Below are 16,043 nucleotides of genomic sequence, written 5' to 3' on the forward strand. Positions count from 1 at the left end.
CCATGACACAACTGAGGCCGGACATATTGGATTTATTAAGACATACAATAGGATCCGCAAGAGATTTTTGTCGCCAGGTTTATTTAGAAGTGTCCATCACTATGAGTCACACTGTCGAGAGTGACAGAGGAGAAAGGCAGAGCCTCAGAAACCACGTGGCCGACTCATACCAATTCCACCAGCTGAAACGCCTTTCCAGCGTGTTGGGATTGACCTCCTCGGATGATTTCCAACATCTGCTAGCGGCAATGTATGGATTATTGTTTGCACTGATTATCTGACACTCTATGCCATTACAAAAGCTGTAAAAACAGCCGAAGCATTCGAGGCAGCCAAATTCATCGTGGAAGACATTGTATTAAAACACGGTGCTCCAAGGTCATTAATTACGGATCGAGGGAAAGTTTTTCCAACCAAATCTTGTGACAGAGATATACCATAGGTGCAACATTACTCACCACATGACGACTGCCTACCATCCGCAAACTAATGAACTTAATAAGACTTTGGCTGACATGCTATCACTGTTCGTCAGTGTTGAGCAGAGCAACTGGGATGAGGTGCTACCTTTCGTGACGTTTGCCTACAACACCGCCAAACAAGACACCACAGGATTTACGCCATTTTTCCTTGTGCGTGGGCGTGAGGCGACTACGATGATGGATACTGTGTTTCCGTTACATCCTGATGACGTGGATGACGACTACATCGGCCAGGTGTTAACCAGAGCTGAGGAAGCTCTGGCAGTCAGCTCTACTCTGTACGCTGCAGGCTCAAGAAAACGATCGCCGAAGGTATGACGTGAGCCACCACCCTGTTGTCTACCAGCCTGTGACCTCGTCTGGATCTTCACTTCTGTTCGGAAGGTTGTTCTCTCTGAGAACCTCCTCAGGCACTACTTTGGACCTTATAAGGTTGTAAGACAGTTGTCTAGTGTTACTTATGAAGTTGAAGATTGCAACCCCAACACAAGATGACAAAAGATCAGAGATACGATCCACATCCTTTGAATGAAGCCCTATAAGGATCCTGCAACCCAGGGTAAATTCGAAGCTCCAGTGACAGGCAACAAGCAGAAAGATGACGAAGAGCATAGTGGCAAAGGAAGGTCTAAGAAGATCACCGCCAGGGCGACCATCAGTCATCGGGAGTCAGAGTATGCAGGACCGATGACTCGTTCCTGGACTAGGACGACATAACACCGAGACACTGTTCTCTTAAGGAGGGAGCAATGTTGCAGAAGAAGCTGAGTAGCACAGTCACCATGGTGTAGTGGTTACAATACTAGACTGTTGGATGTAGGGTCGTGAGTTCAAAACTAACCTGAACTGTAAAATTTTAATTTCTATATTCGGTTCGAGGACATTCTAGAAGTATCCACAGATGTCAAGAATCATTGTACTGGAATGTTCCGTAACTGTATATATACCGTATGGGTTCTGGCCAGAGGCAGTTTGCTCCGTGCTCTTGTACGTGCAAGTGCTGAATAAACCTTCGTTAAGTGAAGCTAGTGTTTGTAATTCATCTAATTACACTTTCTTCTATGTGACAATATTGAAAAAATTTGGTAGCTTGTGCTCACAGACAATCAACAGACAACTGATCAACTGTCAGAGATTAGTGGCTTACCTTGGAGCTCTGTTCAGTGAATTTTAATGGGAGATCTGGAAATGAAAAGGGATGCTGCTAAGTTTCTTCCTCGGGTTCTGACTGACAATCAAAAAGAACGTCGCGTTGAAACATGTCATGTTTGGAAACAACAGCCTGAAACTGATCCAGATTTTCTGTCAAAGATCATGTGACTTTTCCTTATTTCCGCAAATGAAAAGGAGCATGAAAGGACATCGATTTGGCAACACTGAAGAAGGGAAGGAAAAAATAAATGAGGGAGGAGCTGTCAGCTATTTCTACAGATGACAACAAAAAAGGTTTCGAACAGTGGAAGCACCGGGACGACTAATGTATTAGTCATAATGAACAGTATTTTGAAGGGGATTAGGTTGTTGTGTAAACAATTTGAAAATATATAGCATTTTTTTGGTACCCCCTTTACACAAGCAAGCACACCTCATGCACACAAGTCCCCCGTCTCCAGCAGCTAGGTCCAGAACGCAACTGTCGTGGAGCGAAAGCAGCAATCGGGAAGGGGTGAAGGGGGGTAGGGGAAGGGATAACAAGGTAAGGCTGGGTGAGAGAAGAGTGCTGACTTGCCAGAACATGCAGGGACTAGACGGAGGCATGAGGACAGACTGGTGTAGCATCAGGAGACTGTGGAGTAGGGAGGTGTAGGTGTTTGGTGTAGGTGTAGGTGGGGGTGTAGGTGGGGGTGGAGATGGATGTGGAGTGGGGGTGGAGGTGGGGGTGGGGGGAAAGATGGGTGGGTGCATTGGCAGAGGGCAGCACAAAATGAGGTTGTGGCACATGAATATGGAGGTTGTGATAGGAAAGAGGAGGCAGAAACTGTTGGATGGAGGATGTGGGGACAGTAGATTACTGCAGGCTGAGGTCGGGATAGTTTTGGGACTAGAGAATGTGTTCTTAGCACAACTCCCATCATCAGTACATTTCCAAAAAGCTGGTGCTGAAGGGGAGGATCTTGATGACTCATATTGTGAAGCAGAAATTACAATCTAGAATGTTTTGTTCAGCTGCATGTGGTGTCACAGGGTGGTCTACTTTGCTCCTGACTACAGTTTGGCAGTGGCCATTCAACTGGGTGGACAGCTGGTTGGTAGTCATACCAATATGAAAAGCCATGCAATGATTGCAGCAAAGATGGTATATGACATGGCTGTCTTCACAGATGGCCCAACCTCTTATGGGTGGATTGGGTAGGTTTTACACAAGGATATGATCTCTGTGGCATAGAGATCGATTAAAGATGCCGTGGAGGTTGTGTGGGTGACGTAATACCAGTTTAAGAAGGGTGCGGAGGTATCTTGGGTAGGATACCCCTTGTTTCAGTCCATAATAATAGGTAATCAAAGCCCTGACGAAGGATGTGGATCAGTTGTTCCAATCTGGGGTGGTATTAGGTGACAAAGGGGGCACTCGTACGTAGCTGGTACTTGGGACATGTGGGAGGATTGTGGATGTGTGGGGAAATGGCATGGGAGATGTGTTTGCAGACTAGGCCGGGGGGATAGTGCCTGTCTGCAAAGGCCTTAGTGGGACCTTCAGCATACTGGGCCAGGGAGTTCTTGCCACTGCAGATACGCCGTCCCCAGGTGGCCAAGCTGTTTGTGAGGGCTTCTTTGTTGTGGAAGGGATGACAGCTGTCAAAATGTAGGCACTGTTGATGGTTGGCGGATTTAATGTTGGACAGAGGTGTGGATGGAGCCATCAGAGACGAGAGATCAACGTCCAGAAAGTAGGCACACTGGTTTGGAGGAGGATCAGGTGAAGAGGTTGGGAAAGCAAGTGTTGAGGTTGTGAAGGAATGTCTTGGCCCTGAGTCTAGATCATGTTGATATCATCAATGAATCTCAACTAAGTTATGGGTTTGGCAGTTTGGGAGACAAGGAACATCTCTACATGGGCGATAAACAGATTCACCTGGGAGGATGCCGTGTGCGTGCTCATGGCTGTGCCACTAATTTGTATTTATACCTTCCCCTTAAAGGAGAAATAATTGTGTGTCAGAATATAGTTAGTAAGGTGAATGAGCTAGCACATTTGGAGTCTAGAGGAAGTTGGGAAAGATAGTGTTCAATAGTGGCAAGATTATGGGCATGAGGGATGTTTGTATATAGTGAAGTGGCATTAACAGCGATGAGCAGGGATGACGTAGTCAGTAAAGGATGTGGGAGATTTCAGACAATTGGTTGGAGGCGATGGTCAATAAGGGCTGCAATTCTTACAAAGGGGGCACAATAACCTGCCACAATGAGCCATCCAGGATTGTTAGGTTTGTGGATTTTGGGGAGCATGTAGAAGGTGGATGTGTGGAGTGTCACACGTGTCAGGAGGGATATGGATTCAGGAGAGAGGTTCTGGTTGCAGGGTGTATACACGGACAATGGAAAAAAAAAAAAAAATCCTGGAATTTTCCCCGGATTTCCTGGTTAAAAATACACTTCCTCCCAGGTGAAAATAGACTTTTTCCTAGTTAAGTGAGGGAATACTTTCCCTGGCACTGGAAAACTTATCAGTCCTTTGAATGGTTATGGTTTTATACACTGCCTGCGTAGAATTAGAAAATGAAACTCGGGGGGAAAAACACCTTTTGGAAAGATCTTTGATGTGCAGCAACATGTACGCTGCATATTTTCGTATTACAAAGGTATAAATTCGAATTCCACCAAACACCGCATGTTACTTTCTGAAGCATTTAAATTGAGATTGTGGTGTGCTTTAGTAAGCCACTCATAGCTCATGTCACATGATCTCGCCAGCTGATGACAGCATAGGACACATGATGTAGTCAGTCAATAGCAAGATCACTGTTAAGTAGCACGAACACACAAATAAGAAAAGTTAATTGTTTAAATTAATATACACAGTGTTGTTATAAGAAATGCAAAGCTTTCACATACAATATTGGTCTCAAACATTAATAAGCGGCAAGAGAAGCTAAGTTTCCACATATAATGTTGATCTTTTTTGCGCCTGTTACATTTTTAAGATATGATGCATAAATGTGCCAGTAAAATTTTTCATAACGACATAAATGTCGGATCTAGGCTCGAAATTCTTCTAATTGGTCATCCTCAAAGAGTTGATTTTTAAATGAAAGTCAAACGGTCTGTAATTTAAGAAATTCATCATACATTCCCATACATAGTTCATCTTGCATAAAAGGAAATTTACTTTGAATGTTTTTCAAACCACCATTCGCATTATTTTTCCACGACCTGTTAGAAATACTACGAAAACGCAGGAGGCCCATATGTTCGTACATGTAAAACATTAAAAGATCTTACATAATGTAATGAAAGAAACAAGATGTCAGAGGATACTTCAAGACCATCGGAATTTTGTGAACCATACTAAAATGCATAATTCGGCTTAAAGAGCACAGTCGTGTGTCCAGATTCGGAGTACCAGTACAGTATTATCTCATGTTTAGTTTTTATCATGGCATAATGCCATACATGCCAGAAGATAAAAACGTGCATTCAAAATGCAGTGAACAGTTGAAACTAGCCAATACTTTGTTTCAAAGAAATTGACTGCCTCAGTGGAAAAGATTAATAAAAGCCAAATTTCTTTGGCAAACCAACATAAATAACTTCATTGTTCTGCAAGGCGGTTAATGCTTGACAGTCAGGAGGGTGGAAATAAAATAAAATCTGAAACAAATAATATATTTTAGCCTTCTGTAATTATGTGAATGTATTTTAATTCATTTGATAGCTCCCAGCCACAGAAATCTGTTTTATTTTCATTTGACGTGAGAGCAATAAACAAAGAGGAAACAGCAAAACCTCTAAACGTGAAACACTAATACGTTGAGACTACCCAGTTCCCCACTACAACTCAGACTGCTCTGTGCATCACCCCAGGATCTACAATATTTCCAAACCGTGGCAATACTAGATAGCGGCACCTCCCGCTCCCTCCTACCTCGAGCTTTTGAGGTAGGACGCCAAAAATTTTAAAAAATCAACTTTTGAAAACTGTGTTCATTTTGTAGTGCACATCTTTCTGAAGATGTCTGATATATAAAACATATGTATTCGAGGAAATGTAAGACATGTTACTTGGTCTTAAGCGTGGCAAATTGCAGTACCTCGCCTCTTCACACAGCATTCTTCTATCGCACCTCACTGTATTTTGCTCTGTGGATTCAGCTGTGTATATTATGTAATGGATGCCATCAAACTATATTCGGGACAGTGTAAATCAAAATGCCCTGTGGTGCCTCTCCTGCTCCCAGTTGACCTGTTTGACATCCTGTCCCTCTTTTTTTAAAAAAGAGCAATTAATACTTGATGGGATTATTTGTAACTGGGAGAACAAGGACTCCAGAAAACTTGCACTCTTTATTGCCTGTTAGCTAATAACTTGCTGTTTTGTTTGACATAAAATTAAATATAGGATACATCAAACCGGTAAAGGCAAGAGACAAGCAAGACAGTACAACATTTCTTCAATCCTTATGTTCTAGCACTTTTTTCTCTCTAATCTCGCTACCTCTTTACATGGCGTGCTTTTCTTTCTGTGAAAGAATCTATTACTTCATCAAAGTTCGTCAAATGTTTTGCTACATGAAAAATCAAAATTTCGTTGTCTATCACTGAAAAAGTTGTTAATACAAATAGTACCCAAGACTGGTGTGGTTTCTCAATCTGATTACATTTATTTTGTCACTGTCGGCTAGATGAAACGAAATAGGCCTGTCTAACATTGCAGAAATTGTAACACACATCAAATAAGCGAGACCGTTTTGGCACAAATGTTCATTTTTATAACATGACACAATATAATTCACGAGGTACCTACTACAAGCAAAAAGCTTTACGTTAGGAAATCATTTCAAATTTCATTCATATGTTCCAGCTTCTCAAGCTCGAGTTCGAAAAGTAGTAGTATGAAATTTTTATATAAATTTGGAATCATCATATTCTTCCATAATTTGTATGATGTCCCAGTTTCTTGTCCTTCCTCATTCTAACAAAGAATCTTGTCATCACTAATTCTGTAATGATTCCTTCCTGTGTCAAAACTTATTCTCCGTTTAACTTCCCTAATCCTGCCACAATCACCAGTACCCCATGTTTGTTCTCCGTTTAGGCATTATTGCGTGTTCATACAATGCATTTTCTGCACTACTCTCAGAATAGAACTTACGCAGCTGCTAGCCGGGGACTACAACAGGCCCTTTTTACTAGTGTAGCAGTCTGGCCAAAAATATTCTGTCAAAAGTTCATTTTCTTGGATACACCAAGAAGATAATATGTAATCTTTCTTACCTGTTATTCCTGTCAGTCGTTTACTTCCACCCTGGTAGTCTGAATCTATGGATTTCACTAGTAATTATAACAACACTGATCATTCGCAAACACAGTCAGCCACATAAACAAACAGTGATTGGCATACACCTGTTCGGCTTTATTCCGCTCAGCTTGTATAGCCCCATCCCCTTTTGCCTACAGGAAAGTTTATTTCTAGATGTGACAGGGATTCCCTGGCAGAGACATCACGTACACTATGCACGCATTCAAAAATCAACTTATGATTCCCCTCCCCTCACCCCTAGATCCGGGACTGTTGTGCAAGCGTGAATCTGGCAGCTTTGGCGCGCCAGCAAAATTTTTCCAGGTAGCATTTGGCTGCTTGCTGCTACTGCTTATACAGCCACACTTCTGTAGCCAGAAGCGGGAGAAGGTATTACATGTACACAACTCAACCGCTCATGCACTTGAGCCCACTCACAACTGCTCAAACAGATCTAATGTAAACAGTTGTGACATCACACCCATTGGAGACAATTTGTTGTTATGGAGCACTGTACAGTCTTCCTAAAGCCTTTGACACATTTTGCTGTTGGCAGATGCTTGTATGCGCACTGTGTTTTGTTGTTGTATTGTTGTATATGGCGCATTTCCTTTGCAATGTAAGTTTTATTTTCTTATTTTCTCTCTCTATTGGTTCAAATGGCTCTGAGCACTATGGGACTTAACATCTATGGTCATCAGTCCCCTAGAACTTAGAACTACTTAAACCTAACTAACCTAAGGACATCACACAACACCCAGTCATCACGAGGCAGAGAAAATCCCTGACCCCGCCGGGAATCGAACCTGGGAATCCAGGCGTGGGAAGCGAGAACGCTACCGCACGACCATGAGCTGCGGACTTCTCTCTCTCTCTCTCTCTCTCTCTCTCATTCATGTTTTACTGCTGCAGTATTCTTCTGCAGTAGCAGGATACAATAATATCCTTCGCTAAGAGTATTGGTTCTTACCAGTCAAAATTATAAAAATTTAACTGAAACTACAAAGACAAAAAATTCCCGTGGTTTTTCTTTCTTTTCTTTTCAGTTTTCTCCCGAATGAAAAAATTCCCGGGTTTTTCCCAGATCTCCCGTGTCGTATACCCCCTGTGGGTGGTACCTAAGGCTTTAAGCACGGATTGGATGTTATGTTGGACTTATGGGATGTGATCACGCTGCCAGAGTTTATAGGTGGAGGAGTCAGATAACTGGCAGAGGTCTTCTGCCAGGTAGTCACTTTGATTCCTGCAGTTAAGATGATTAAATAAGGATTTGTTTTAAAGTTGTGTATGACTGTCCTTTCTTCTGCTGAAAGACTGGTGTTCTTAAGAAAGGACCTGGGGAAGGATGAGGAGGCCAAGTTGGAGATGAAGAATTCCTGGAAGGTGACCAGAGGTTGGTTAGATGGAGGGGATTACAGTTGGATGCTGGTGTGGACTGGGAGGCAGGGTTCAATGTTGGGATTCATTTGGTCTTGGTTGGAGGGATTGGTGGCAAAGAAGTGTTTATTTGGTAATAAAATGTTTGATAAATAATGCTAATATGACAGAAAGAAGAGATGTTAACTTCAAGTATGTCCCAGTGTTTCATTAAAGCTGTTATAAGGAAAATAATGATACCAATGAATAAGATTCACTGATGACATTGCTACACTCATTGAAAGTGAGGAAGAATTCTGTTAAATCGAATGAATAATATAATGTGTGCAAAATATGGGTTGAGAGTAAGCTGAAGAATGACAAAGGTAATGATGAGTAGCAGAAACGAGAGTAGTACACACTTAAAATCAATATTGGAGACCATGACGTGGATGAAGTGAATTATTTCTGCTATCTTGGAAGCAGAATAACACACTATGGACAAAGAACGGTGGGCATAAAGAGCATGCTAGTACAGGCAAAGTGGGCATTCCTGGTAGAAAAAAAAAAACTAACATCAAACATTGGCCTTAATTTGAAGAAGAAATGTCCTAGTATGAATATTTGCAGCACAGCATTAAGTGGAATAGACTCATGGACAGTGGGAAAACCAGAAAAGAAGAGAATCAAAGCATTTGTGAGGCTCTCCTCAAAATTGGCAACAAAAGAAATATGTGGAAAACACTAACAAGAAGAAGGGACAGGATAAGAGGACATGTGTTATGAGATCAATGAATAACACCCCCCCCACCCTCCACCCCAACCCTCACCAGTACCAGAAGGAGATGTAGAGGGTAAATGCAGGTGTGTGGTTATGATGACACTGGTAGCGCGCATCGGGTTCGGAATGTACAGTCGGACTGTGACAACTTCACAGCCTGCTTTGATCTTTGACGAAAGCAACACACTCTCAAACGAGAGAAAAAGACCGCATGTGGGTACTAAGGATGCACCCACCTTTTTCATCACCCTATGGACTGCAATGACACCCTGAACAGTGAGGTACATTTGGATTTTTGCCTCGGTCAAACCATCGAGCAGCCTAGTGTAAATACTAAGCATTCAGCATTCGATGGGCCTTGAGACGAACAGGATAGGCATGGATGAGCGAAGCTGCAAGCAGTTGTTGTGCTTGAGAATCGGTAGCAGTCTCCAAAAGCAAAGTGCCATTGCATAAATGAGAGCAGGATTTCAAAGTGCCAGCAATTGTATCAACACATTTCTGAGTAATAAATGGATTTACCATAGCAAACAAATGACCATCTTCAGTATGTGAAACCACGAGGAACCATGGTGCAGCTTTGAATCGTTTGCCTCATTATGTTTAGTAGACATCGACTGTGACGAAGATGATTGGCTCATTGCAAGAAAATACCCCATGATTACCAACGTCTCTGTGATGACGCGCTCCTTCCAACTGGGGGCCCTGCTAAGAGGGGGTCGCACCTGCCTCAGGTGATTGTTCACACCCCAGAACACCTGACAGGGGGACCAACTGACAATTTGGGAAGGTAACAGCTCAAGCAAACACCCCTCCCCGGGCCTGGCCTGGCCTGTACCAGGGGGTACGTAAGAACCTTACCTGTTGACCTGGGGTTGGGAATTACATGTTACCCATTCACCTGTTATGCATCAGACGCATGGGCCACCCTTCAGAGGCACACAGAGAGGAAGAAGAAAAAGATGAACCTCAAACATCACAGTGGAGGAAGGACAGGAGAAGGGGAACAAAGAAAGGAAAAAAAAAAAAGCAATGATAAACAGTGTACAGACTGTTCTGATACAGACTACTGAAAATGCAGAACACATCACAGACATGTTCCCCAAGGAAGGGGAAAAAGAATAGCAAGAAGAAACACATGCAGTGTGGAAGGGGAAAGATGTTGCAAACGCTGGGGTCCTGTAGTGCCAAGCACAAATCTGCCAAAGAGCGGCAAGCCCCCTGGGGGTCAAAAACTTGTGTAACCCACTCATGACTACTCGTTAAGTGTTTAGGATCCCCACAAGGTCAGATTAAAGGAAGACACTGAAGAAATTTGGAGGCATGCTGCTATATGATCAACATTATGCAATTTTTTTGTGAACTGAAATGAGAATGCTTGGGTAGAAGTATAAGTTCTTTTCGTGAAACACTTTCTCCATAGCTTAGACAACCAGCATTTGCAACACACTGTAGAACGAGCCTACTGCCACTGACGTACATCTCACGTAAGAATCACAAAGACAAAGTAAGAGAAATCTAGGCTCTTATGGAAGCATATACACAGTCATTTTTTCCCTTGTTCCATTTGTGAGCAGAACAGGGAAGGCAATGACTAGCAGTGGAAAATGAAGTATAATAATCATACAGCATTACTGGCCAGGAGAGCCTGTCTGGCTTATTTGGGCACCTGGTGCAAGTCTTTTTATATGACCTCATTTTTGCACAGCAATGATGATGACAACACAACACCCAGTCCCTGAGCAGATAAAATCTCTGACCCAACCAGGAATCAAACTCAGGCGAACTGTGTGGTAGTCGGCCATGCTTACCACTCAGCTACAGAGGCAGAAACTAGCAGTAGTACAAGGTACCCTCACCATGCACCATACAATGACTCGTTGAGTTATGTACGCAGATGCAGACATTTCTGCATTTACTGCTCAGAAAATTTGGTAGCAAATGAGTAACTCCAGATTACAAGGGGACAGGGTAACAATCTTTATCAAGCCACAGTACCCGTTGCAAAATGAAATGGTAACTTAAAAAATTTTAATTCTGAAAATTTGTAACTTTCAAGTGAAACCAACAAAGACCAGTGAAGTAAGCAACATTATTAATGATGTGATGATTAGATGCCATCTGAGGAATAGTAAAAGGGAGAAATGTCTTGTTTGTTACGAAGAATTGCTACAATTTTTGTAAGAGGCATGTAAAATAAGAATATTTGCTGACTAGTTACTCTCCTACACTGACTGACTAAAAATGTGAAGCACCCAGTAGGGGAAGAGGAAATGAAAAGAAACTTCATGGCTTCAGAGGTTGTGAATGTTATTTCAGTAATTACAAAAGAGTCAAATTTACAAAGAACTTATCAGTAGGATATCACATGCCCTCTAGCAGGGATTCAGTTAGAAGCTTTTTATAAAACTGTGGTATCCTCTCCAGAGACAAGTCAACCCACAACTGTTTTAACTGGTCCTTGAGATCCTGGGACAGAGTTGACATCCGTGCAGGACTCATACATGTTCTGTTGGGGACAGATATGGGGATTTTGCTGGCCACAGGAGTACCTCAACATCATACAGACAGTTCATAAGAGACACACGACATGTATGGACAAGCAATGTCCAGTTGAAAAATGGCACCATATACTGTTCCATAAGACGTAACAAATGAGGATGCAGGATGTACGTGATGTACTGTTGGGCTGCAGCTGTGACCCGACGTCATACATAATGGCTCCCCACACCATGACACCACAAGTAACGCTGTTTTGCTTCTCTGAAACACTGAAATAATGGGACCTCTCCCCAGGTCGCTGTCATACACGCTGATGATGGTCACCCAGAGTAGTCCATAATCGTGATTCGTTCCTGCTGCTAATCTCCGACCAATGGTGCAGGATGACACAGCACATTGCACGGAGTTCATTATTTGTTCTAGGATGGCAAGCGAAGATGTGTGGGGGTTACAGTGTACTTGGTGAACAAGATGACAGTCTTCTCTTGTGATGGTCAGATGTGGTCAACCAGAACCTTGAAGACGAGTTTGCCTGCCCTCACATTCCCACACAGTCCTACTTAGGTCCACTGTCACATCTGAATTCCCCAAAAATCAGGATACCGCCCCATTCAATAAGCCGGCTAAATGGAGAAGCACAATGAGGCCCCTTCTTACTTCTGTCAAGGTGTTCATAACACCAACTCATATGAGAATGCAGCATCTTCGTGTTCTTCACTGTGACCACTCAACATCTGGCGTTGTTATATAGCCACTATACCTGTTACAGATAATTGACACTCTAAAATCACTTGCATAACTGTTGATGTGTGTGTGTGTGGGGGGGGGGGGGGGCGCATGCACAAGGAATTATGGGAAACATTACAGCAAAAACTGAAACACTTATGTACACTTGAGTAAAATGTAAAATAAAGCATTGAAACAGTACAATCTAGAGAGATTAAGTCATATTTATTTAAAAAATCAGGAGATAGCATGCAGGAAGCATCACGGCCTATAAGAATGACACAAATCACTTGTGAAAGCTATAAAATTATGAAATGGAATAGGAAAAAAAAGGCATTAACATCCTTCTGTTTCTCCTGGTGCATTTGATAATTGAACATTCCACATGTACAGTGACAGTTCATAATGTTCAATGGGTACAATATTTTGGCAATCAGACATGTCACCACCATAAGATGCACTGACAAACTGAGCTCCAGAGGGTACGCAGTTGACTTATATCCCCTCCTGCGTGTGTTCTAGCAGCCATGGCAGACAGAATGACTAAATCTATGGTACCGCGGATGCCGACACCATCGCCTCCATGGCTCCTGACATGCAGCCTTCAGGTATGTACCGTGTAAGGAACAACAGGCATAGGGAAGGGGATATAAGTAAGCCACACCCCGCAGGAACTCAATTCATCAGTGTACCTGACAATGGCAACATGGCTGATGGCCTAACTACAGTATTGTGCCCGGTGGGCTCTATTAACTAGCAGCACACACGTGGATTGTTGGATCAAGGCATTAACAGTTTCAAAATATAGGACAGTGTCTAATACTTTGTGTGTGTCGCTATTAGCACAACTAATAATGTTGCCTCCTGAAGTAAATTAAAATTCACAGCTATAATGGAGAAATAAACGTATTTCTATTGTGTAATGAAACCTAAATTTGTTTTGTAACAATAACTTTCAACTGCAATACATATGGCAATACACAATTTAACAATGATTCTAGACAATATTAACTGTAATCTTACCCATAAATAGTACGTTAGTTGTAAAGCAAATATAGCTATCCCTTCATTGTCGTAACTTCCAGCTACTGATCGGCTAATATAGCCAGGAACAATTGCGATGAAGCATGCTGCAAAGAGGCCAGCTCCTGGTGACCACAATTCTTTTGTTAACAGATATGTAGCAATTGCTGTCAGGCCACTGCAATAATGGTTTTGTGAACATATATAAATATATATACAAATAAAAATCTGTTTTTAAATATGTGTATATATATAAAAAACAAAGAAGCTGTGACTTACCATATGAGAAAGGGTTGGTAGATAGACACAATAAAAAACACACAAATTTCAAGCTTTCGCAACCCAAGGTTGCTTCATAAGGAAAGAGGGAAGGGGAGGGAAAGATGAAAGGATGTGGGTTTTAAGGGAGAGTGTAAGGAGTCATTCCAATCCCGGGAGCAGAAAGACTTACCTTAGGGGGGGAAAAAAAGGACAGGTATACACTTGCGCGCGCGCGCACACACACACACACACACACACACACACGTATCCATCCGCACATATACAGACACAGGCAGACATAGGTTTTTAAATATGTCTTGACATAATATTAGCTATTTTATTTTTAAAAAAGTGAATTGTCTAATCAAGAAAAATTTCTGTTCTTAGAACAGTAGTCCAAAGTTAATGCAGAGCAGCACAATGGAAAAAGCTGAGTCACTGTTAAGAAATCATTCATCAATACACTTTTGATGTAAGATATAAAACAATCTTTACAACTGCAAGTTTTTCAGGCTCATATTGCTGAAGACTAGTGTAAGAAATCATGGGTGTTCTTTTCAAAGGGACGGTAGTAACAAATGCCTTAGAGGCCTAGGTAATTTATGAAAATCATGGTAAAAACCTAAATCTGGATAGCCAGTCAGAAAACTGAATCCCAGTGCTCCTGAGATTGAGTCCATTGTCTCACTGCTGCACACCTCACTTTGTGGTTTGGCGTGGGTTACATACACACATTGTGATGGCTCCTGGTCTCAAAACTGATTTGTTCCATGCTTGCAGGTAGATGATCAAAGAATAGCAACACTGATGTTTGGCATCAGTTATCATAATGTATGTTGCCAACACAATCTTTATGTGGCTCACACTTTAACAATATCAATATAAAGAGCTCCAGACCAAAGAAATATTCAATAAAAAAACTGCTTTTTATAACACACTTAAAATTTCACAAAGTAAAGGTTAACCATTGCTGGCGTTTAACTGTACATCATGTGAAAAATAGTCCATACAACGCACAATGTATTAAAAACAGGTTTGGTATTGTAGTATATTTTATAACTAAAACAAGTGACACACAATTGGGCATTTGAAAATGGTAAGTACACAAAAAGATTATTGCTGACATGTTAATATAAAATAAAGTGCTATCTAAATTTTCATGATGGCAACAAGACAATTATAATAATTACAAATATGTATATATGGTTACTGGCATTATAAAAGTGTCAAGCTGTTACGGTATCAAACATACCTAAAAACAGGAGCTAAGAAAACACATATGTCCCGAATGTGAACAGGTATATTCAGAGAATGTAGAACATAATGTATACTGCCAGAGGTAATCATCAGTCCTGGATAAACAGTCCCTCCAACAATTCTGCCAAGAGGATACCATGCTCTCTCATCAAACCAATTCAGGAACTGGTAAAACCCATTTTTCACCATGTAAGCTGTTGCTCTATAATTGAACCTGCAAAATAAAAAAAAGAGTACAAAACATCAAAATATAAACACGAAGGGAAAAAATGATAAACTTCAACAATAAACAATGTACACTTAATGAAAATATAAACAAACATAAGCGTAAGAGAGTTTGTTGGAAAGTTTAAAAAAATCCTTGTGCTATTGGAGTAATACTGTAAACCACACATCAGGATCATGTAAATAAAGATGGGGATTCTCAAGGACACTAGTCAAAAATACTAGGTTGCACACAAATAGAAAGAACAATATTACAAACATTTTCATCACATTCTTCAAAATAAGTGGTAAGCTCCCACCCCCTGCGTGACAAGATATACTTTCTGTTCAAAATAATTACAGTTTCAGTCTTTAAAACTTATAACCTCCTGGCTTCAAAATTTAAAACCAATGCACAATAGTTAATAAAATAGATGCATCATTTTTATGCCAATCTAATTCTCTTGTAACACCAATACACCCTTTAGGTGGTGATGTATTTGTCGCAATAGACAAGAAACCCAAATCCACTGAGACAGAAATTGAAGTGGCATGTGAGATTGTTTGGGCATGACTCATTATCAGGGGTGGGCATAAAATAATAAGTGGATCCTTCTATTGCCCACCAGACTCATCTCCTGAAGTAACTGAAATATTTAGAGAAAACCTCAGTTCATTGTAAATAAGGTTTCCAATCATATGGTAATCATTGGTGGAGACTTAAGTCAGCCAACAGTTAATTGGGAAAATTACAGTTTTGTTGGTGGTGGGTGTGATAAGACATCCTGCAAATACTTACTAAATTCCTTCTCTGAAAACTAACTAGAACGATAGTTTGGAACCCCACTCATGATGGAAATACACTGGATCTAATGGCAACAAGTAGACCTGATCTCTTTGAGGATGTCCATGCCGAGATTGGTATCAGTGACCATGATGCAGTTATGGCAACATTGATTTTTGCAGTACAAAGAACAACTAGAACAAGCACACA

General features: G+C 41.3%; 1 protein-coding gene across 1 annotated transcript in view; it reads right to left on the reverse strand.

Moving 5' to 3' along the window:
• Positions 1–16,043, reverse strand: part of LOC126195311 (dolichyl-diphosphooligosaccharide--protein glycosyltransferase subunit STT3B) — a 103,052-nt gene that overhangs the window by 74,430 nt on the left and 12,579 nt on the right. The window contains exons 2-3 of the mRNA XM_049933874.1: positions 14,841–15,059; positions 13,328–13,505 (exon numbers count right to left, since the gene is read on the reverse strand). Of these exons, the coding sequence (XP_049789831.1) occupies positions 13,328–13,505; positions 14,841–15,059 (397 nt within the window). The remainder of the gene's footprint in view (positions 1–13,327; positions 13,506–14,840; positions 15,060–16,043) is intronic.

This window comes from Schistocerca nitens, chromosome 1, assembly GCF_023898315.1.
Source record: "Schistocerca nitens isolate TAMUIC-IGC-003100 chromosome 1, iqSchNite1.1, whole genome shotgun sequence".
In the NCBI taxonomy this organism is placed as follows: Eukaryota; Metazoa; Arthropoda; class Insecta; order Orthoptera; family Acrididae; genus Schistocerca; species Schistocerca nitens.